Source organism: Gorilla gorilla, chromosome 8 (genome assembly GCF_029281585.2).
Source record: "Gorilla gorilla gorilla isolate KB3781 chromosome 8, NHGRI_mGorGor1-v2.1_pri, whole genome shotgun sequence".
In the NCBI taxonomy this organism is placed as follows: Eukaryota; Metazoa; Chordata; class Mammalia; order Primates; family Hominidae; genus Gorilla; species Gorilla gorilla.
In genome coordinates, this window is record NC_073232.2 from 21,180,025 (window position 1) to 21,204,647 (window position 24,623).

At 42.4% G+C, this 24,623-nt stretch overlaps 2 protein-coding genes across 2 annotated transcripts in view; one reads left to right on the top strand and one right to left on the bottom strand.

The window, feature by feature from the left end:
- Positions 1–19,409, top strand: part of SEC61A2 (SEC61 translocon subunit alpha 2) — a 38,867-nt gene extending 19,458 nt beyond the window's left edge. The window contains exons 5-12 of the mRNA XM_004049059.5: positions 3,596–3,727; positions 3,853–3,962; positions 9,790–9,943; positions 10,919–11,079; positions 11,911–12,108; positions 14,935–15,126; positions 16,218–16,294; positions 18,271–19,409. Coding sequence (XP_004049107.1) covers positions 3,596–3,727; positions 3,853–3,962; positions 9,790–9,943; positions 10,919–11,079; positions 11,911–12,108; positions 14,935–15,126; positions 16,218–16,294; positions 18,271–18,457 — 1,211 coding nt within the window. The 3' untranslated portion in view covers positions 18,458–19,409. The remainder of the gene's footprint in view (positions 1–3,595; positions 3,728–3,852; positions 3,963–9,789; positions 9,944–10,918; positions 11,080–11,910; positions 12,109–14,934; positions 15,127–16,217; positions 16,295–18,270) is intronic.
- Positions 19,410–21,570: 2,161 nt separating this feature from the next.
- The window catches only part of NUDT5 (nudix hydrolase 5), a 28,292-nt gene continuing 25,239 nt past the window's right edge, over positions 21,571–24,623 (bottom strand). Inside the window, exon 10 of the mRNA XM_004049065.5 lies at positions 21,571–21,808. Coding sequence (XP_004049113.1) covers positions 21,699–21,808 — 110 coding nt within the window. The 3' untranslated portion in view covers positions 21,571–21,698. The remainder of the gene's footprint in view (positions 21,809–24,623) is intronic.

Sequence of the window (24,623 nt, forward strand, 5' to 3'; positions counted from 1 at the left end):
CCATTCTCTGTGCGATTCAGCTCCACACTCCCAGATTTATTTTATTTTATTTTTTAATTTATTTTATTTTTTTTTTATAATTTCACTCTTGTTGCCCAGGCTGGAGTGCAATGGTGCGATCTTGGATCACTGCAACCTCCACTTCCCAGGTTCAAGCGATTTTCCTGCCTCAGCCTCCTGAATAGCTGGGATTACAGGCACAAGCCACCATGCCCCACTAATTTTTTTATTTTTAGTAGAGATGGGGTTTTACCATATTGGCCAGGCTGGTCTTGAATTCCTGACCTCAGGTGATCCACCCGCCTTGGCCTCCCAAAGTGCTGGGATTACAGGTTTGAGTCACTGTGCCTGGCCCCAGATTATTTTTTTAAAATTCCAGATGCCCAGGGTTCTCACCAGGCAGGATCAGCTTCAGTTAGAGTTCCAGGGTTGCACAGTACAGGTTTGGATGCTGGGGGCCTACTCCTGTGCTGCATTTTCCTGAGAAAGCTTCATCAGGAGCAGACACATCATGTATCTGCTGTTTCCTTTTTAAATTGTTTTTTTCCTTTTTTTTTTGTTTTATTTTTTTTGAGACGGAGTCTCGCTCTGTCACCCAGGCTGGAGTGCAGTGGCACGATGTCAGCTCACTGCAAGCTCCGCCTCCCGGGTTCACACCATTCTCCTGCCTCAGCCTCCTGAGTAGCTGGGACTACAGGTGCCCGCCACCACGCCCTGCTAATTTTTTGTATTTTTTAGTACAGGTGGGGTTTCACCATGTTGGCCAGGATGGTCTTGATCTCCTGACCTTGTGATCTGCCCGCCTCAGCCTCCCAAAGTGCTGGGATTACAGGTGTGAGCCACCGCGCCCAGCCAGTTTGTTCACTTTTTAATTGATTTGTAAGAGCTCTTTGCATATAAGAGATAAGAACTTTTTGTCATTTGTGTTTAATTTTTTTTTATTCTTTTGGGACAGGCTCTTGCTCTGTTACCCAGGCTGGACCTCCTGGGCCAAGTGATACTCCTGCTTTAGCCTCCCATGTAGCTGGGACCACAACCGGGCACCACCATGTCTGACTAGTATTTTAATTTTTTGTAGAGACAGCGTCTCACTTTGTTGCCTAGGCTGCTCTCAAACTCCTGGCCTCAAGTGATCTGCCTGCCTCAGCTTCCTAAGGTGTTGGGATGACAGGCGTGAGCCACCATGTCTGCCTTAATAGTTTTATTTTAACCATTATGCTGCCTTTTGCCACGTGGAAGTTTTGTAGTTGTATCTAATCATATCTTCCATCTTTTCCTTTGTGGCTTCTAGATTTTTTGCCATGCTTAGAAAGACTTTCTTCCCCAAGATGATAAGCTACTCACCCATATTTCCTTCTAGTATTTTTGTCATTTATCCTTTATGTTTAAATTTTCTATACATGGAGGCTGGGCGCAGTGGCTCATGCGTGTAATCCCTGCACTTTGGGAGGCGGAGGAGGGCAGATTACTTGAGGTCAGGAATTTGAGACCTGACTGGCCAATGTAGTGAAACCCCGTCTCTACCAAAAATACAGAAATTAGCTGGGCATGGTGGCTCACGCCTGTAATCTCAGGTACTCGGGAGGCTGAGGCAGGAGAATCGCTTGAATCCAGGAGGTGGAGGTTGCAGTGAGCCAAGATCGTGCCATTGTACTCCAGCCTGGGTGACAGTGAGACTCTGTCTAAAAAAAAAAAAAACAAAAAATTTCTATACATGTAGCATTTGTTTTGATGTGAGGCATGAGGCATGAGGTAAGGAATCTAGGTTTAATTTCCTAAAAATGGCCAATTTTTTTGCCAAGGTCCATTCTTTTTTTCTCTACTGATTTGAAATGCCATATTTCTTATATCAAATATTCATTAAAGCTTGATTAAGTCTATTTCTGGACTAGAGCTATTTGCAATAATAAATTTTGGTGATCTAACTTAAGAAATCTATCTAATGTCTTTTTTTTTTTTTTTTTGAGACACAGTCTCGCTCTGTCACCCAGGCTGAAGTAAGTGCAGTGGCACGATCTCGGCTCACTGCAACCTCTGCCTCCCAGGTTCAAGTGAGTCTTCTGCCTCAGCTTCCCGAGTAGCTGGGACTACAGGCGCCCATCACCACGCCCGGCTAATTTTTGTATTTTTAGTAGAGACGGGGTTTCACCATATTGGCCAGGCTGGTCTCAAACTCCTGACCTCATGATCTGCCCACCTCGGCCTCCCAAAGTGCTGGGATTACAGGCGTGAGCCACCATGCCCGGCCATTTTTTTTTTCTTTTTTTTTGAGACAGAATTTCGCTCTTGTTGCCCAGGCTGGAGTGCAATGGCGGGATCTTGGCTCACTGCAACCTCCACCTCCCGGGTTCAAGCAATTCACCTGCCTCAGCCTCTCAAGTAGCTGGGATTACAGGCATGCACCATCATGCCTGGATACTTTTGTATTTTTATTAGAAATGGGGTTTCTCCATGTTGGTCAGGCTGGTCTCGAACTTCTGACCTTAGGTGATCTGCCCGCCTTGGCCTCCCAAAGTGCTGGGATTACAGGTGTGAGCCACCACACCCGGCTTTTTTTTTTCTTTGAGATGGAGTCTCACTCTGTCGCCAGGTTGGGGTGCAGTGGTGCGATCTTGGTTCACTGCAACCTCCAACTCCTCGGTTCAAGGGATTCTCCTGCCTCAGCCTCCTGAGTAGCTGGGACTACAGGCGCATGCCACCACACCCGGCCAATTTTTGTATTTTCAGTAGAGACGCCCAGGATGGTCTCAATCTCCTGACCTCAGGTGATCTGTTGGCCTTGGCCTCCCAAAGTGCTGGGATTACAGGCATGAGCCACCATGCCTGGCCAATAAATCTATCTAATGTCTTAAACACTAAAACATGTTTTTATTTTTTACTATTGAGGAAGTATCTGAGATGACATCAAAAATCCCCCTTAAGGTGGACTATTTTCTCACATGAAGGCCAAAGCATTTATGAAAACAGGATTGAAGGGAGTGATGTGACAGAGTGGCCCAGGAAAAGTCTTGGCACTGTAGAATTACTTGATTCCATACCTTCCTTATACAGTTGGCGTATTTGATTTTCTTATTTCTCCCTATAAATTCTTTTTTTTTGGTTTGTTTTTGAGACGGAGTCTCACTCTGTTGCCCGGGCTGGAGTGCAGTGGCGCAATCTCGGCTTACTGCAACCTCTGCCTTCCAGGTTCAAGCGATTCTCCTGCCTCAGACTCCTGAGTAGCTGGGATTACAGGTGCCCGCCACCACACCTGGCTAATTTTTGTATTTTTAGTAGAGACGGGGTTTCTCCATGTTGTCTGGTTGGTCTCGAACTCCTGACCTCAGGTGATCCACACACCTCGGCCTCCCAAAGTGTGGGGACTCAGGCGTGAGCCACTGTGCCAAGCCTATAGTACTTTTTATTCAGGGCATTGCTGCAGGATTGTGTTAATAAATGAGAACTTTTCTTAGCAATTAGTGTTTAAGAAATGAAAATTTGCTTGTTAAAATTTACACGTGTGTTTCAGTTGAGGTAATTAGGGAGTGCAACACCTCTAAATCAGTTTGTATCGTGTACAGCAAACACTGCACACTTCTCTCCCCTTCCTTTCCAGGAACTTTAATGGAATTGGGTATCTCCCCAATTGTAACATCTGGTTTGATTATGCAGTTGTTAGCTGGAGCCAAAATCATTGAAGTTGGAGATACACCGAAAGATAGAGCTTTATTCAATGGAGCCCAGAAACGTGAGCATTAATGCAATTAAAGAGCATTTTCCAAATTTGAGAGTGCTCGTGGTAAAGATGTTTTCTCTAGTCTTTTCTTGTCTTTGGTGGTAAGCGTGCTCTCCTTTCCCCCCAACTTTCATCAGTGTTTGGTATGATCATTACCATTGGGCAAGCCATTGTGTATGTCATGACGGGGATGTACGGGGACCCTGCAGAAATGGGTGCTGGGATCTGTCTCCTGATCATCATTCAGGTAAGAAATCCTATATTTTCCTATGCAGATAACGAAACAGTTTGATTCCTTTTTCCTTTTCTAACAGTTCTTTAGGTGATTGGCTTATTCATTTTCTTACTTTTGAATTATTTAATTCTAGCATTTTGATCACTGAAGTGATACGTGTAAAATTTTTTTAAAACCTTCTGTCACCGTGATGTGTTCAAGTTGTGTTGACGTGAAAAATTCAAATTTATTCTAATAGCTTCATAACTGTACAATACAAAGAATTATGGATCAATTGTATTTTATTGATTCTTGAGATACACATTTGTCACATTTTGATGTCTCTAGAATCAGGATGTTTTTGTACAGTAAACAGTGCCTTCCACTTGCGGTCTGCCAGGAGGCAGTCATGGTGGTGTCACTGCCTGTGCGTGTGTCAGCCTGTTCAGGTCATCCTGACCTTAGTTGGCTGAGTGTGTTCTTCACAGAATGGGTGTTTGAGTTCAATCGCTGTCTAAAGGTGTTCAGAAAATCTGTTGTGATTTGTTATTGAAATGAAAGTTATTGTTTGTGTATAGAAGGGCAAGCTAGATGATAAATATCTACCACTAGGTCTAAAATACCTTTTTGTAAGTAGAAAATTAAAATTCTTTGCACTAAGGTATTGTGTCGTAAGTTAATTGGCAGTGTTCTCTTCTTAGTAGTACACAAGATAGTGATGTTTTAAATGGTAGTATCTTAGAGTCACTGAAACACTGTTTATACACACATCAATATATTCCATGGGTTTTTTAAATGGATGCTTAGGAATGGAATTTTTAAAGGTCAACATAATTAGCAGTGTCCTAAGTATCTTTTTTTTTTTTTGAGACGGAGTCTCATCTGTTGCCCGGGCTGGAGTGCAGTGGCACGATCTCAGCTCACTGCAGCCTCCGTCTCCCGTGTTCAAGCAATTCTCCTGCCTCAGCCTCCTGAGTAGCTGGGCTTACAGGTGCCTGCCACCACGCCCAGCTAATTTTTTGTATTTTTAATAGAGACAGGGGTTTCACCATGTTGGCCAGGCTGGTGTTGAACTCCTGACCTCGTGATTCGCCCGCCTCGGCCTCCCAAAGTGCTGGGATTACAGGCGTGAGCCACTGCGCCCGGCCCTAAGTATCTTAAAGTATGTTAAGTTTGGAAGATATTTCTCTATTGTACAATCCTTAAAAACCATTTAGATAAATTACCCAAGAACAGATCATACTTAAGTTATCTTTCTTGAGTTTTGAAAAGAAGTTTGCTGAAGTTAATAAACAATGGGTATCTGGAGTCCTGATTTTCTTGGAAATGCCTCTTCTTGTTCACTTTATGAAATTGGGATTAGTTTAGGAAATTTTTTCTTTTTTTTTTTTCTTTCTTTTTTTTTTTTTGAGACACAGTCTTGCTGTGTCGCCAGGCTGAAGTGCAGTGGCATGATCTTGGCTCACTACAACCTCCCCTTCCTGGTTTCAAGCGATTTTCCTGCCTCAGCTTCCTGAGTAGCTGGGACTACAGGCGCGCGCCACCATGCCTACCTAATTTTTGTATTTTTAGTAGAGACAGGGTTTCACCATGTTGGCCAGGACGGTCCTGATCTCTTGACCTCGTGATCCGCCTGCCTCGGCCTCCCAAAGTGCTGGGATTACAGGCGTGAGCCACTGTGCCCGGCCAGGTATTTTTTTCTATCTGTTCAAAAGATCAAGATCAAGCTGAGAAAAATATTTTTTAATAATCTCAAATACCAGTTTATTAATATATACATAGAAGGAAATCTGACTGTCTCAGACTGGCATGGTTGAGCATTCTGGTTTTTTTGTTTTTGTTTTTTATTTTTGAGACAGAGTTTCACTCTTGTTGCCCAGGCTAGAGTGCAATGGCGCAATCTCAGCTCGGCACGATCTTGGCTCAACACAACCTCAGCCTCCTGGGTTCAAGCGATTCTCCTGCCTCAGCCTCCCAAAGTGCTGGGATTACAGAGCATTCTGTTTTTTAAATTAGAAATGTTATGTAGGAAGCAAAACATGATTATTTAATGAGTGTGACTTATATCCAGGAAAGTTATGCTGTTCAAGTATTTATTTAGCATTGTTAACAATAAACATGACTTTTCCAATGAGATGGAACTGTTTTGTCATTTGACCAGGGCAGGAATTTTTTTTTTCGAGACGGAGTCCTGCTCTGTCTCCCAGACTGAAGTGCAGTGGTGCAATCTTGGCTCACTGCAACCTCCGCCTCCCAGGTTCAAGCAATTCTGCCTCAGCCTCCCCGGTAGATGGGATTACAGGGTCCTGCCACCACGTCCAGCTAGTTCTGTATTTTTAGTAGAGATGGGATTTTGCCATGTTGGCCAGGCTGGTCTTGAACTTCTGACCTTAGGTGATCCACCCGCCTCGGCCTTCCAAAATGCTGGGATTACAGGCGTGAGCCACCACGCCCGGCCCAGGGCAGGAATTTTTAATGAAAATCAGGTTATTTGGAAGCTTTCTGATCCCCAGTGTGTTCACATTTGGTAGAAGATACGTTTCCTTAAAGAATAACTGTCAGATGTGGTGGCTCACACCTGTAATTCCAGCACTTTGAGAGGCCGAGATGGGCGGTTCACTTGAGGTCAGGAGTTTGAGACCAGTCTGGGGAACATGGTGAAACCCTGTTTCTACTAAAAAACACAAAAATTGGCCGGGTGCGGTGGCTCACACCTGTAATCCCAGCACTTTGGGAGGCCGAGGCGGGCGGATCACGAGGTCAGGAGATCGAGACCATCCTGGCCAACATGGTGAAACTCTGTCTCTACTAAAAATACAAAAATTAGCAGAGCGTGGTGGCAGGAGCCTGTAGTCCCAGCTATTTGGGAGGCTGAGGCCGAACCCAGGAGGCGGAGGTTGCAGTGAGCTGAGATTGTGCCACTGCGCTCCAGCCTGGCGACAGAGCGGGACTCCGTCTCAAAAACTAAAATAAAATAAAACCACAAAAATTAGCCAGGCGTGGCGGTGTGTGCCTGTAATCCCAGCTACTAAGGAGGCTGAGGCAGGAGAATTGCTTGAACTCTGGAGTTGGAGTTTGCAGTGAGCCGAGGTCACACCACTGTACTCCAGCCTGGGCGACAGAGTGAGACTCTGTCTCAAAAAAAAAAAAGATTAACTTTGTCTTTGTCTTTATTTGTCCATTTGCAAATCACTTGATTGGCAAATTTACAGCCCTTGGGAATTAGGGAAAGAGGCGCATTGGATGGGGAGAGATGATATTCTGGAGTCTGATTTTAGTATCTTTCAGGGCTTAGGGTTTCTCTTCGTATGCTTTAGGCATTGTTGAGGGTATGGACAGGCCAATTGTTGCCTTAAGTTTTGTTTCTTTACAGCATTTTCTTTCTGCAATCCAGAGTTTAGAATAATCTTGATTTTTAAAAGACACTTAGAACTGGCATGTAGCTCGTAGAACATTATATACATCAAGAAAAGCTCTCTAGTATCTTACTTAAGGATCTATTCAGATTCCTAAGGAATCTCCACTGAGCGATTCTCAGCCAGCTAGCTACAGGTTGACTTCTTACAGAGTCAGTTATGGATTTAAATTCATATAAAATAGAGTTAAGCTATTTTGCTGTTCATTTTCAGTATTCAGAAATCAGAAATACTTACAGTCCAAGAATGAAACAAGTAAAGTGGATGTACACTGATTCATTTACATGAATTCTGATACACAAATATGTGTGTTATGGCTAATTCTTCTAGTGTTAATGTATAAAGAGGGGTGTCGTGTTTGATTGTAGGTGGGCAGTGACCCATTTGTGTCTTTTCAAGGCGTTGCTAACATTGAAAATATGTGGATACACTGAAGAGCTATGATTGGATCAGTGTGTTTCACTCAGAAACATAGGTTTTGAAAACTGTTTGCATGTCGTTGTGGAAGGTATTTCTCACCTTATTTGTTCATGTTTCATTCACATGGTTAGTGTTTTTCAGCTAGTGAGTTTAGAAATCTACATAGCAGGTCTTGACTAAAAATTTTAAAAAACTATTAGAGAATATCAGTGTGCATGGCACATAATAAAGGTAAGTATGTTTTGACATACTGAACAAAAGATAGTTTGACAAAACTAAGTTGTGTGTAGGTGTCGTGCAGGGTTAAAATGTTAAGTGCCATGTTTATACTGGCTCATCATACATGTCGTCCATTCCCCGTGAACACGTGGCAGTTAGGGTTCTGGTCCCATCGCTGTAGACGCTGCTGTCACTTCCTGGGTTCTCATCCCTTTTCACAGGCATGCATGATATTTACTGGCTTTTATTCCCGTAATTATAGAAACCGTTTCTCATTTCTGTATAATTTCTTCCTTCCTTTGGAAAAACCCGAGTTTAATTTTCACAGGACATATGTGAACCACTCTGTAGTCCGATGGTCACTGTTCTGAACAGGGGGTGTGGAGAATTAGAGTTGTTTCAGAGCTGCTGTGGGACTCTGGAGAGGTCATTTCTCAAGGCCCATCATGATGCTTTCTGTGGCTGATGTTCATGGACGGCTGTTGCCTCCTGCATAGGATGGGTTTCTCTGTTTATGATGAGGAGTCTCTGTTCACTAATTACATTATTGTGGTTAAATAGAATTGGTAGTAAGTCCTAACCTCTACATTATTTTGTCAAAATGTCGAACTTGGTTTTCAAGCAGTAAAGGATTAGCATGATCTGTCTTAGAACTTTGGAGAATCGTACCCTTTCTCCTGCCCATTGAAACGCAGACTAAAAGCCTGTAAATAGACAAGTTAGGCTCTGTCCAACTACTGAAATGGCAGTTAAGGAGAAAAACAACACTGTGTAAGGTAAGCATGCCTAAAATGGTCTCATGTGGTTACTTTGGTCGCTCTTCCAGCAGGTGATATTGGATAAAGTGAGTACAAAATGAGGGTGGGCGGCTTGAGAGCTGGGAGGAATGGAAGTGACTTCCTCACTTCTGCCGGAGGGTGTCTTTAAAGTGGGGACATGTGTGAGGTTGGGGGCATGGAAGCATATTTTCTTCCTGTCTTGATTAGGTTATTTGAGTGCAGGGAAGGGGTCATATGACTGAGGTCACTTGAAGGGCTAGGAACTGTTTTTAATTAATGCATGCTTTTACAGGAATGTCTTCTCCAAGAAGCAAGTTCAGAATTTTCAATATCCCATAAATTAAAGTCAGTATGCTTTCATTTTTAAAAACATTACGAGCTTAACCTTAACTGTCTTCAAATTTACATTCAATCTTTGTCACTATGTGTATAGAATGCATTTTTACATTGTTGCTCGAGTACGTATTTGAGTACATATTTGTGTTCTAGTTTTTTATTTATTCTGTACACATTCTATAGAGTATACATATATATAATATATATAATGCTTTTTTCAAAGGATCAACACAGCCCTTAGACTTATCCTTTGATGGCAGTGTACATTTCCATCTTGCTATTATACCAGAATTCATCTGACTTTTTACTTCCTTGGAGGTATTTGGGATGTTTTCAGTTTCTTGCTGTCATAAATTCTAGAATACTGCGATCATTTTTTGTTTCAGTGTGCTTTTCAAACAGGCTTTATTTAAACATTGCAAAAGAAACTATTCAGATAAGTGTAAATAGACTTTAAAAGTTGAAATGTCTGCTTTATAATGCAACAGTATTTCAAGTCCTCTTACTGTTCTAGATTGGCCTGAGTAAATGAAAGCAGGCCAAAAGATGCAGTTGATCATCACAGTGAGATTGCAACAATCAGGCCTTAACATTCAAAACGCCCCTAGCTTGGAAATAGCCAATGGTGTTCCTGTCCCCCTTTCTTGAGTTTGTTCTTGCTTCCGCTTACTTGCATTTCTTTCCCCACAGTTGTTTGTTGCTGGTTTGATTGTGCTGCTGTTAGATGAGCTGCTACAGAAGGGTTACGGCTTGGGGTCTGGGATTTCCCTCTTTATTGCCACCAACATCTGTGAGACCATTGTCTGGAAGGCCTTTAGTCCCACTACCATTAACACTGGCAGAGGTACATCGCACAGCGACTGCAACTGCACGCGTTTTGCTGGATGTGTGCTGGGAACAAACCCATCGTGTCGCAGTACATGCCTAGAGCCGTTCTGGTTTGCTCTCCTAGGGGATAAGGAATGCGAATTCTTCAAAACTTGATGAGCAGAGATTTGTGGAGTAAGCAGTACTACCTCAGAGAGAATAGTATCAAAATTTTAGCCTCTGCTTATTTAAAATTTCAGTGGTTGCAAACAGATTTTCAAAATTTCTTTTGTTAACCTTGCTTAAGGCATTGCTGCAGAAGTCATTTATTTGACTGATTTCAGCATCCGTAGGGGGATAAAAAGGTAGTGGATTTTAGATTTTTCAAATGAAAAGACTGTTGTTCATTGAATCCACCTGGAGCACTCCTACTCTGCTGCTCTTCTAATTGGCTTTGTAATAGCACCAAAGTTTTGAAATATTTCATTCTCTCTTTCCCCTTCCTCATCTCCACTTCTAACAGATACTGTCCTAAGTGGTTAATACCTAAACTCTGATCCCAGCCTTAAGAAAACTGTAATGATGATTAATGTTCTTGGTGCGGTAAACTTCGAGGCAGGCTCGATAGAGTGACATCTGTCTCTTATTCTGACATCTCTGCTCTGCTTCGCTGCTGTTTATTTTTCCTAAAAACACTCTCTCCCTTCCCTGAAGTAAAGGAGAGGCAAATCTCTATGAATGAAATTTCGCTTTGGTAAATTTTACATTGTATGTTTTCTTCAAGAATAGTCTCTTGAGAAAACTTCGGATTTATGCTATAAAAACATAGATTTGCCTCAATGATCTAAATATTTGTAGAACCTGCTCACATGGCTATATCATAAAGCAAACATTGGCGAGTTCTTTTGACTCATATTTTCTGCTGTATACTGGACTTTCACGGTTAGTTGTTTGAGCTTTGGGACAGCTTTGGACGATGAGTCCACAGGTCGTGTCTGTCTTGATTTTACAGGTACTGAGTTTGAGGGTGCAGTCATAGCTCTGTTCCATTTGTTGGCCACCAGGACGGACAAAGTCCGAGCTTTACGGGAGGCTTTTTATCGGCAGAACTTACCCAATCTCATGAACCTCATTGCTACAGTTTTTGTGTTTGCTGTTGTTATATATTTCCAAGTAAGTATAACCTCTTCACCAAAGTAAGTGGGATATAGATTTTTATTTTGCTCTTAAAGAGAATGCCATCTGACATGCTGTTGTTTAACAAGTCAGGGTTTAAGATCAAGGGAAATAAAATTTTGCAATTAGAGTCTCCAGACTGATTTTAAGGTGTGAAATATTGGAGTCTCTACTTTTTTTGTTTTTTGTTTTGACCCATCAGCAGGAAGCAGACTCTCGACACTTTAAAAGGCAGAACATCTTTGTTAGCATTGTCTTTTCTTTTCTTTTCCTGAGACAGAGTTTTGCTCTTGTTGCCCAGGCTGGAGTGCAGTGGCGCGATCTTAGCTCACTCTAACCTCCTCTTCCTGAGTTCAGGTGATTCTCCTGCCTCAGCTTCCTGAGTAGCTGAGATTACAGGCACGTGCCACCACGCCCGGCTAATTTTTTTTTTTTTTTTTTGAGATGGAGTCTTGCTCTGTCGCCAGGCTGGAGTGCAATGGCGCAATCTCGGCTCACTGCAAGCTCCGCCTCCTGGGTTCAAGTGATTCTCCTGCTTCAGCCTCCTGAGTAGCTGGGACTACAGGTGCATATCACCACACCCGGCTAATTTTTTTGTATTTTAGTAGAGATGGGATTTCACCACGTTGGCCAGGATGGTCTCGATCTCCTGACCTCGTGATCCACCCGCCTCGGCCTCCCAAAGTGTTGGGATTACAGGCGTGAGCCCCTGCGCCCAGCCGACATTGTCTTTTCATCCCCCCCACTGTTCTTTGTTTTCCCTCTCTGGTCTCTGTTCTTTTCTTAATGTGTCTGGCTCCCCCACTTACTCTCCGTTTCCTTTTTTAGGGATTTCGCGTTGATCTGCCCATTAAGTCGGCCCGTTACCGAGGACAGTACAGCAGCTACCCCATCAAACTCTTCTACACCTCCAACATCCCCATCATCCTCCAGTCGGCCCTGGTGTCCAACCTGTATGTTATTTCCCAGATGCTGTCTGTTCGATTTAGTGGCAACTTTTTAGTAAATTTACTAGGACAGTGGGCCGTGAGTATTATGTTTATTTATATTATTTATAGTTTATTATAATTTGCATTTCATGGTTGTATTTTTAATGGAATGAGGTCGACATTGGAGCATTTGCTGTATTTTCAGATTCACTTACCTATATAGCAGAGTTTAGTACTTATCTGGAAGAAATGGTAAGTGTTGCAGAAGTAAGATTGCCCAAGCGCTTTTTATTATTTTGCTCTCTAGGAAGCACTTTCACATCTCATTTGAATGACCTTTTAAGCTAAAATTGTGGTTGATTTCATAAAAGTAGTTTCCTATTTTGTCATCTTATTCCAGTATTGTCTACAATAATGCTTTCTAAAAAATGCTATTTGCTGGCTGGGTGCGGTGGCTCACTCCTGTAATCCCAGGACTTTGGGAGGCTGAGGTGGGTGGGTGGATCACCTGAGGTCAGGAGTTCGAGACCAGCCTGGCCACATGGTGAAACCCCGTCTCCACTAAAAATACAAAAATTAGCCAGGCGTGGTGGCAGGTGCCTGTAGTCCCAACCATTCAGGAGGTCAAGACAGGAGAATTGCTGGAACCCAGGAGATGGAGGTTGCCATGAGCCGAGATCACGCCACTGCACTCCAGCCTGGGCGAGAGAACGAGACTCCGTCTCCAAAAAATAAAAACAAAAAATGCTATTTGCTGCTGCTAACATATGAGATACTGGACTCATCCTAACCTTTCCTATCTCCCACCCTGCCTCCAGGCTTCCTCTATTTTTTATGGTCTGAATGGCAATAAACCAGCTTGTGATGAGCTGGGCTAGAGATAGGCATGCTATTAACTAGATGGTAGAGACAGCGGTGCTGCTAGTAATATAATCCTGTACATTCTCATATACATCCCCCCGTCATAATTTCTTTTTCTTTTTTTTTTTTGAGACGGAGTCTCACTCTGTCGCCCAGGCTGGAGTGCAGTGGTACGATCTCGGCTCACTGCAAGCTCCGCCTCCCGGGTTCACGCCATTCTCCTGCCTCAGCCTCCCAAGTAGCTGGGACTACAGGCGCCCACCACCACGCCCAGCTCATTTTTTGTATTTTTAGTAGAGACGGGGTTTAACTGTGTTAGCCAGGATGGTCTCGATCTCCTGACCTTGTGATCTGCCTGACTCAGCCTCCCAAATTGCTGGGATTACAGGCGTGAGCCACCGCACTTGGCCCATAATTTTTTCTAAAGCCATCTAGCCACGCTGTTATTGAAGCGTGAGTTACTGTGGGACTGAATTTTCATTGGTTTAAATTCTGTCACCTAACAAAGGGGTATTTTCCCTCTTAAAATTATAGATTTTAGCCAGGCGTGTTGGCTCTCATCTGTAATCCCAGCACTTTGGGAGAACAAGGAGAGAGGATAGCTTGAAGGCCAGGAGTTGGAGACCTGTCTGGGCAACATAGCGAGACCCCATCTCTACAAAAAAATTTAAAAACTAGCCGGGCACAGTGTTACGTGCCTGTAGTCCTAGCTACTTGGGAGGCTGAGTTGGGAGGATTGCTTGAGCCCAGGAGTTTGAAGCTACAGTGAGCTGTGATCATACCACTGCATGCCAGCCTGGTTGACAGAGTGAGACCGTGTCTCAAAAATAATAGAATTTTAAAAGACTAATGTCCTTTATTCTTTGCCACAGTAGGTAACTCTAGAATTTGCACCCCACCAAAGAATAGTATTTTTCTGTACAGTTATTCCTGAAATATGGTGTTTATTCTGTGCATTTGTCTTAATATGCTTTTTTTTGCATTATAAGTTATAAAGACTCATACCTTTCTGCTTTTACTGAATGTCATTTAAAAAAAAGTTTTTTTTAAAGATAATAAGACAGTAACTCATATATTAGTTGAAGGGAATAGGATTCCCTTTATTCATAATACTTCTTTCCCGTTCAAGAGAAATGTGATGATCTCTGTTGTATTCTGGCTAATATTATATCGAGGACAGGAAAGTTGAGAGACAGGAATAAGAAGAATGCTGTTTCTGCCCTCCTTAGAATAGTCCAGCAGCAGTTATTACTCTGATCAGAATGTCATAGTGATAGTGCTTTGAATAGTTGGTCCTGTACAAATTGTGTTATGATTTTGAGTAAGATTCTTCTGAATGAGAGAATGATTGGGAGATAGTGCTTTTGATCTGGGATTAGTGATTCTAGGGGCACAGTAAAGAAATCATTGGGCAGTCATAAATTCAAGAACCAGATACTGTAATCATCGCAACTAAAAATTGGTTTCTCACCCCCATATGTATACCCCAAAACTTTATTTAATATGAGCAAATAATGCTGTTCCTATTTCTGTAAGACTTAAGTATATAGATAAAAATCCAATTATTATAAATATTTATTAAAAGATTGCTCCTTATAACATAGAAACCACATAAAGTCTAGGCAGCAAGTTAAAGTCTTCTGTCAGTATTTTAGTTGATTGCATTAATATTTTCATATGGAAGGATCATTTATAGGGATCTTAATATACTGACTGGATACTCTCATAGCTCAGAAAATTTCAGATTTTAAGTATAATCAGAGGTTGATTGTAAATGTAATCATATTCCTATTTTCAGTAATGGAAGATTTTGTAATATATTACAATTTTTAAGAATGACTCAATATTTTCACAGTGTCTTGCATGTAATAGGTGTTCATCGTATAACTTTGAAGGAGTGAAGGTAGTAGACACTGAAGTACATTCTGAAACTACATCGAATGACTAGCTGTAGATGCCTTGAACTTAAAACACTGTCATTTCTGAGAAGTTTGAAGTGTCATGCAAATGTATTCCTGACTAATTAGGTTGACCACTTGTTCTTTGTACTCCTGTTCTGTAGGATGTCAGTGGGGGAGGACCCGCACGTTCTTACCCAGTTGGAGGCCTTTGTTACTATCTTTCTCCTCCCGAGTCCATGGGCGCCATCTTTGAGGATCCTGTCCATGTCGTTGTTTATATCATCTTCATGTTGGGGTCATGTGCATTCTTCTCTAAGACATGGATTGAAGTGTCTGGTTCCTCAGCTAAAGATGTAAGTGTTTGGTTTATTTTAAAATAAAACTCTTGGCAATGCATGGTGGCGCACATCTGTAATCGTAGCACTTTGGGAGGCTGAGGCCGCTGGATCGCTTCACCTCAGGAGTTTTGAGACCAGCCTGGGCAACATAGCGAGACCCCATCATGACTAAAAAAATACAAACAAAAATTAGCCGGGCATGGTGGTGCGTGCCTGTGGTCCCAGCTACTTGGGAAGTTGAGATGGAGCATTAACGCTTGAGTCCGGGAGGTGGAGGTTGCAGTGAGCCAAGATTGCACCACTGCACTCCAGCCTGGGTGACAGAGCGAGATCCTGTCTCAAAAAAATAAAAAAGGCCAGGCGCAGTGGTTCACGCCTGTAATCCCAGCACTTCGGGAGGCCAAGGTGGGCAGATCACAAGGGTAGGAGATTGAGACCATCCTGGCCAACATGGTAAAACCCCTTCTCTACTAAAAATACAAAAATTAGCTGGGCGTGGCAGCGCATGCCTGTAATCCCAGCCACTCAGGAGGCTGAGGCAGGAGAATCGCTTGAACCTGGGAGTCGGAGGTTGCAGTGAGCTGAGATCGTGCCACTGAACTCCAGCCTGGCGACAGAGCTAGACTCCGTCTCCAAAATAAATAAATAAATAGATAAATAAAAAATTTTTTAAAAAGTAAAATAAAACTTTGTTTTTGGAAAATTCATATTTAATTGTCAAAACAGTAGTGGATACACTCCTTTATAACTTAAACTTTAATTTATACATTTTTATTGAGTCAGTGTCACCCCAACAGGCTAAAAATTGGTTCCCAAAAGGTAAAAAATTCTTAGATATTACAGTGGTTTGCAACCCTCCTGCAAAACAAAATCTTGTTTGGTAATTGAAGAAGGGTTGAGAAGCACCGGTTTCATATGGGTAACATGGAGCGGAGTAGCACTGAAGCTTTGGTTTCCTCAGGCTTAATGCGAATGATATGACAATGCAACTTTCAGGTTATTGTATGTTACTTGTTAGTGTGTGGCAAGCACTTCGCATAGAACATGGTAGATGTAAGCAGTGAAATGTTCCAGTTGGATTTTGAAAGTCGTTTTTCTCTCGGCAGGTAGCTAAACAGCTGAAAGAACAGCAGATGGTAATGAGGGGCCACCGAGATACCTCTATGGTTCATGAGCTTAATAGGTAAGGCTGCTAGACTGACGCCTTTATAGGCCTGTGTTTGTGTTTCAGTCTTTCAGTGATGGCTAAATGTTTTTCTTTGTTCAAGTTCATATTTAAAACCCTTCTATTCACACAGATGAATCAAAATTTCACACAGAACTTGTTTTCCGTGTCAAAACCAACACCTGAATTTTTCATTGAAATTGTGAGCACTGGTCTGCTCATCCCAGTGATAAAATCTTGCAGATCAGTGCTGTTCTCAGCACTGGCTGGCTGCACATACAATCACTAGAGAGCTTTTAAAAAGGATTTCCCAGGAACTGTGGCTTATTTGGTCTGGGGTGAGTTCCAGGCATCAGGGTTTTATGTTTTGGTAACAGCTTCATTGAGATAAAATTCAGATACCATGTAATTCACTCACTTGAAGTATATTGTTCAGTGTGTGTTAGTATATTCAGACTTGTACAGTCATAAGTTTAAACACATTTTCACCACCCAGAAAGAAACCCTGTACCTACTAGCCCACCTTCCCAACCACCAGCCCCAGACAGCCACTTTTAACTTTGTCTCTACAGATTTGCCTATTCTGTACATTTCATATAAATGGAATCGTATAATGTATGTTATTTTGTAAGTGGCTTCTTTCACTTGGCATCATGTTTTCACAGTTCATATGCTTAATTCTTTTCATGAATAATATTCAATTGTAGGGCTTTACCACACTTTATCAGTTGATAGAAATCTGGGTTGTTTCCACTTTTTATGAATAATGCTGTTGTGAACATATTTGTACAAATTTTGTGCTGCTCAGCTGTCTTCCAGGTTGGCTGCTGTAGTCCACATTCCCACCAGCAGTGTATGAGGTTCCACTGCTGCCTGTCCTCGCCAGCACTAGCTCTGGCTTTTTAATTTCAGCCATCCTGATGGATGTGAAGTGGGGCACAATCACAGCTCACCGCAGCCTCTTGGGCTCAAGCGATCCTCCCTGCCTCAACCTCCAGAGTAGCTTGGGACCACAGGTGTGTGCCACCACGGCCAACTAGCTTTTTTTTTTTTTTTTTTTTTTTTTTTTTATCTGAGATGGGGCCTCGCTTTGTCACCCAGGCTGGAGTGCAGTGGCACCGTCTTGGCTCACTGCAACCTCGACCTCCTGGGTTCAAGCGATTCTCCTGTCTCAGCCTCCCTAGTAGCAGGGATTACAGGCACACACCACCATGCTCGGCTAATTTTTGTATTTTTAGTAGAGATGGGTTTCCCCATGTTGGCCAGGCTCGTCTTGAACTTCCGACCTAATCATCCACCTGCCTTGGCCTCCCAAAGTGTTGGGATTACAGGCATGAGCGACCATGCCTGGTGGGATCCAGATTCCTTCTTTTGCTTGGGGGCATCCAGTTGTCCCAGCATCATTTGTTGAAAAGGCACTAGTATTTTTCCTTAAACTTTTTATTTATTTAGAACACAGACTGCAGAGTAGTATGATGGATCTGCAGCTCCAGTTGTCACCATCCTGCTGTTCTTGTTTCACCCGTCACTGCCTATAATCTTTTTTATTTTAAATCCCATTTTTAAGTTTTCCAGGTGATTCTAATGTGCAGCCAAGGTTGAATTACTGAAATGGATCCTCAAAATCTTATGACATAAATTTGTTCATACTTACTCTTCATTCCACAAGGGGGAACGAAAGGTTACTCATTTAAAAATCTTAAACATTTTAGTATTTAAATCTGTCCAGGAATCTCATGTCCTGTAAGATTATATATTGTCTTTCTTGGCTGTTGACTGGTTCCTGGAAATTAGGGTCAGAGTCTTTGCCTGGATCAGAGATCCCGTTCCCATGCCGTGTCCTGCACACCCCTCCACACTGCAGCCTGTTCCCTCTGGAGTTCAGGGAGGCTTTAGACCCAGCTATGGCTGCTGCGCCTCGACCTGTCTTCGTCTCTAGCTGCTGTGCTGTTCCTGGTCTCTGCTGCCACCTAACTTGGGGTTCTGTCTCCTAGGTACATCCCCACCGCAGCTGCGTTTGGCGGTTTGTGCATTGGCGCCCTGTCGGTGCTGGCTGACTTCCTGGGGGCCATTGGATCTGGCACTGGAATTCTGCTAGCAGTCACTATTATTTATCAGTATTTTGAAATATTTGTTAAAGAACAGGCCGAAGTTGGTGGGATGGGTGCTTTGTTTTTCTAAATGTTCAAATATTTCATTTTGTGCGTGTGAAAGGGAAAACACTTTGACAGATCGTTTTTGTCAGATGACACTGGTGGCTCCCCTTTTCTCCCCTCACGGTTTCTTGTTTCGAGTGCTGACTGACCCGTTTCTGAAATGGGCACCGAGCTAAGTCTGTGTGCAGCATTAGTACCCGCTGCCTTAAAACTCAAGTTTACATTATTCATTAAAAAAAGTACATCTAGTGTTGCCTGTAATGCTGGAAACCAATGTGTCTACCTTGCTGTGTTAAATCATGACAGTGAGACGGTGAGATGGATTCGTGTTGCACACAACATTCAAAACACTTCATATTGCCCCCACTTGTTTAAAAATAAATGTAGTTCAAATTGCCACTTTCCAGTATTTTTGAGCTTATTTAATGAGTTCTGGAACATTTATATCTAATCTATATTTTAGATAATTACTTTTTATACTTTTTTAACTCATGGTATCCCCACTCCCCACCCCCACCTCATTTTTATTTGTCCCTTCTCAAAGCAGCCACTTAGCCCACATGGGCAAAATCAAGTCTCCAGTTATTTCTGTCACTAGAAACAACTGCTTCTAAGGCCTCCTCCTTCTCTTCCTCCTCTTCCTCCTTTTCCTTCTCCTCCTCTCTTCCCAGTGACAGCATCATCGTGCTGTTTGCCTGTATTGGCTATGCCTTCTAACTCCAACCAGTCACTTGAGAATATTCTTTCAAGATTCTAGGCCCCAATTCTTTTCTGTTTAAATCCCTAAAGCAAAGATCTAATTCTCAAGCAATGTCTGTAGTTCAGTGGGGGTGAACAATGAATATATTCATGCTAGGAATTTGTGTCTGTTGTTGTACTCACAGCAGCAACATGAGTGTAAACAGTAGACAATAAACTTTTATTTAAGAAAACTGATTCAGTTGTGTTGGAAAAAAATAAAGAAATCTGATATTAAACGTTTTCTAAGATCATTTGTATAGGTTCAGTGTATTCATAAGAAGTCCACCCTGAGATGCCTGTAAAAGTCAAATGTAATTACACTTCAAACTTTAATCCTAAATTATTGACAGATGATAGTGACCAACTTAAGGGTAATCATATATGTGACTAACATTTGGGAGGAAACAGGAAAACAGTGCTCTCAAAACAATATCCCAGTCTCCATTTGAAAGAGCATAGATCTTGGTAAATCATTTTGAAAACTATGTGCTTTATTTCCCAAAAGATCAAACTTAATTTTTCAAAGACACCCTTTTCAGAAGTATGGGTTTTCATTGCTGTTTAGTTTCTTAGGTGTAGTATGTCTTACGTAGCTTATGCTTACAAAGCCAAATAATCGCAGGGCAAGGCAGATAAAGGCAGGCAGGATAGTGACAGTGGCTCGGTGAGCACCCGCCAAGGGCCTGAGACCACTGTTACCATAACAACACCCACCCAGTGTTATGACGTCCGATTTTTTTTTCCCTTAAGAAGGTGGAAATACGGCTTTTAATACGTAGGAAACCTTCAGTTTTTAAATGCAGGGCAAATAAACATTTTTAAACAGTGCCAGCCAGACTGCCAGTTCTCAAACAGACTTAATTTCCAAAGCACAACCTTTTCATGTTTATAAAAAATAGAAATGGCATTTAGGGATACATTCTAGGATTTGGCTCTCACTTCTAAGTTGCACTCTTAGGAAGAAGGAGAGGATAAGCTTAGGTCAGCTGCAGAGGTCATTCCCGTGGGGAGTGGCTGGGGAGGAACTGGGCTATGTGGAAAGACTGGGCTGCGCCCGTCTACGTCTACGGATGCCTTCTCTCTTGATTTCAATGATAGCATGTGGCTTTCAGAGCTAAGGAAGAGTTGTTAGAGCTTTGGAGAATCACAATGCCTGTGATTGAAATCAGGATTTAAAAAAGGGTTAGAGGCATAGGGGAAGGCTACCATTACAGGAAGTAGTTGGATCTTAATTTTCACATGTATAGGGCTAGACAGCTTCATCTGTAAAGTTCTGTATTTCCATAATTGTTTTATCTTTAGGAAGTCCAGTGTAAAGATCTTACAGTTTCACTCATAAAAATATCCTGGGCTCAGACAGTAAGCCTGTGGACAAACGGAGGCTACTGCAGCATTCTGGCATCAGCACTCTGATTTTATCTAGAGAGCCCTTTCATATGGTTCTCAGGGCCTGGCTTACCCGCTGGAGCCAGGCTAGAAACATGACTTAGGGCTGGATGAGAATCATCCTGAGACTTCCGTGGGGGCCAGACTGGAAAGTCCTGGAAAATCATGGAGCTGCTGGAGGCCCTAAAAGTCAACACAAAAAGAGCTAAACTCACTCAAGAAGCTAAGAAAATGGCCCAGGAACACTGGTAGAACTGCTAGATGACAGGGTTTCAGGCATGGGAACCAGATCAATCTGTACTTCTTGCTGTGAAGTACTCTGTATTGGGTTTCAGGTACTGGCTGATCTTGCTGGTTCTGTTCATGGTTTAACATCAAGATATTACTGCCCCAAACATGTCAGTCTTAAGGATGTGTTTTCAGAAACTTCAAGTACTCTTTAAGGTAAGAATAGGAAAAGAGATCCTCAAGCACGTGCAGATGCTTGCGGGATGGACCTGAATTTTCATTAGTCTCCTAGCCTTGGTGTAGTGAATGGAGTCAACCATTTTCCTTACTTAAAAGCTGGTTCAGCCTCAGTAAATAGGTGAACTGAAAACTAGTAGAGGATTCTATCGAACCCTACCCTAGTTGGATTCAACTACCCTAGATGAATTTTGCATAGTAAAAATTCAATTAGAAGAGGCCAAAAAGCCTTTTTTTTTTCTTTTTAACGCTGTTTTAAACACTAACGGAGTACATGCAAATCCCAGCTTAGAATTTTATATTGGGGGTTGAGAGTGGAAATGACCTAATTGAGAACTCAGGTCTATTTCTCTATACAAATACCCTTGTCTACCAGACTGGACTAGAAAAGTAACTGAGCTGTAGTTAACTGCTGTTGAGCTTTAAAAAATTGGAGTAAACATACTTGCATTTATATTCTTTTTTTGTTAATTTTAGCTGGAGTTATAACAAATTTAAAGGAAGGTCACAACCTACCTGTAATTACAATTCCATACCACCACCACATCTGTTCTGTGCTTTTATTTTACGAAAAAGCTAATGGCAAATCTACATTAAACTAAGTTGAATACAAAGTCTTAGTGAAGAAGGCCTGGTGGTCTCGTTTACAAAAATGGCCAGTGTCATATTTGGCCTTAAAATTTCAAGAAGGGCACTTCAAATGGCTTTGCATTTGCATGTTTCAGCGCTAGAGCGTAGGAATAGACCCTGGCGTCCACTGTGAGATGTTCTTCAGCTACCAGAGCTGTGGAAAGCAAAGAAAACAACTTAGATCATGCCGTTAAGGAAGGACAAAACATCTTATTCAATCAGTGTTTGCGGAGCAGGTACTACTATATGTCAGTTCCTATGCTAGATGCTGGTGATAACATTTTTTTTGGCCTATAAGGATCTTAAAGAATAAAGACTATAAAGGCAAGATTACATTCCTAGCATGAGACAAGAACATCAGGGATAATGATTTTTTTTTTTTTTTTTTTTTGTGAGACAGAGTCTTGCTCTGTTGCCCAAGCTAGAGGGCGATGGCGTGATCTCGGCTCACTGCAACCTCTGCCTCCCGGGTTTAAGCGATTCTCCTGCCTCAGCCTCCCCAGTAGCTGGGACTACAGGCGTGCGCCACCACGCCCAGCTAATTTTTGTATTTTTAGTAGAGACGGGGTTTTTGCCATGTTGGCCAGGATGGTTTCGATCTCCTGACCTCGTGATCCACCCGCCTCAGCCTCCCAAAGTGCTGGGATTACAGGCGTGAGCTACTGCACCCAGCCAGGGATGATTTTATGTGTTAAAACAGCAAAGTTGGAAGTGTATAGAGCCAATCGCTATACCTCATTTATAGCTGGGGTAGGGCTTTGCTTTTCTGAAACCAGATGGTGATGATTATGTAGGATCTTAGGGATTCCATCTTTTCTGCTGCTAGGGGATACATATGTTCCCCCAGCAAGTTAAACTGTGTGCATGTTAGGACTGGAGATCTACTACCAAGAATGCGGTCTCAGGACTTTATTACCACAGGCTTTCATTAAAATTTGTTTCACTCAGATGGAGGTTGCCAGATGTAAAATCAGCCTCTTGTTTTCCTAGCCGCTTGTTTGGGAACAAGCCTGGGGACATTTGCAGGCAGGAAGCATGTCCTACTCACCTGGGCATAGCAGGTGCTTGGTAACTGGCAGATGCTACTCTTTGTAGCAAACTGATCTTTTTTTAAATTTTTTTTTATTTTTTTGAGATGGAGTCTCACTTTGTCGCCAGGCTGCAGTGCAGTGCCACGATCTTGGCTCACTGCAACCTGCGCCTCCCGTATTCAAGCGATTCTCCTGCCTCAGCCTCCTGAGTAGCTGGGACTACCGGCATGTACCACCATGCCTGGCTAATTTTTGTATTTTTAGTAGAGATGGGGTTTTACTATGCTGGCCAGGCTGGTCTGGAGCTCCTGACCTCAAGTGATCAGCCTACCTTGGCCTCCCAAAGTGCTGGGATTACAGGCGTGAGCCACCGCACCCGGCCAGCAAATTGATCTTAAAATGTAATACTTTCCTTCCGACTTCTCAAATGTTGCTTGTTGAATAAAAGGTTTGATTACTGTATTTTGATTCTACTAAAGCTAGGCAATTTGGTTCTTTTATCCCTCCTCCTTTATAGCCATAGTACCCTCTCTCCACCTCCCCTCACTTATTCTATTTTTTTCTCCCTTTTCTAAGACCAAAAGTGAAGTTAAGAAGGTGGAAGGGAGAAGGAAGACATTTTACAAAAAGGATAGTCTTCTACTAAAAGATAACCCCACATGGCATTTCACACTTGCCTACGCCACCCTGCTTTCCACACACCTCCTCAGAGGGAGGGGCTGTTATTGTTCCTGTTTTATGAAAAAAGCCGAGAGAGGCTACAGAACCTGTTTGATGTGATAGCTAATTATGGTCCGCGGAGCCTCAAACCGAGTCGGGCCTGTGACTCCGAGCTGCGCTGCCTCGTATTGATTGTCATGCCTTTCTCCAAATACGCACCAGATAAACTATTGTATCTATTCAGTATGATTGTTCTAACTCTGGCTTTGAGCTGTCGAGGTGGCTTCTACCTTAGGTCTAGTTTTTGGAAAGGTGAAGCAGGAGTGGAAGCTCTCTAAGGGATATGAAATCTGATTTTATCCAAAGAAATCACAGCAGCCTTTGAAAGACACATTCAGATTTTCAAACAAACAACAGACATTTCAAAACCAGGCGCTCTGCTTATTCACTGAAACTGTAAGCTGCTGAAACTCAGGGAAAAGCTTAAGAAACTGGTCTTAAAGCTTCAGGCCAAACAATGCTTCAAATCACATTTGAAGTAATCACTTAAAAACAGTAGAAAAATCAGTTATCAATTACCTAAAACACTTATACCCAATAAAATATTCCCATGATGACAAGTGTCTGCTTCTTTCTAGATGAGTGAAAGGGATTTGCCAGCCCATACAGAGGTGCTCCCTGAAGGGCCCATGATATGTCTCCATACAGTATCTCCTCGTCTCCATACAGTATCTCCTCTCGTGGTTTTATCAAAGGACTTTTCTCCCCATAAGCTTACTTACTGTTTACAAAGTCCCTAAAAGATGGGTGGCCAAGAATTATACAATGCATCTACATGACCAGTGATTTCTAAGGGCCACACAGCTGGTTTGGTTTATTATGTGAAAAGCATATCACACTGAGTATACAGGAAATACCTCAAGTATTTGTTGAAGGAACATCATCAATTTCTCCTTGAACATACAGCCTCCACAAAGGACCATCCCTCATACTGGCATACTTGAGGAAAAGCTAACAGCTTATCTACCCACACCTTTGCATTGGTATGGACTGAAGGTTTAAAGTGTAGAATCGTTTTGGCTACTCAGCAGGAATGTCATCTGGGCCGTTCTGTAGCAGAAAAAGCCTCTACCAAAAGTTTGCACTTGACCCAGAATGCTTTGCTCTTATTTTCAAACTCTGTGCCACCCAGAAAGGAAAATTAGTAGTGGTCACCTGCAGTTTTACAAGTTGCTAGGCATTTGACTTTAGTGATACAAAAAAGATAAAGAAATGGAG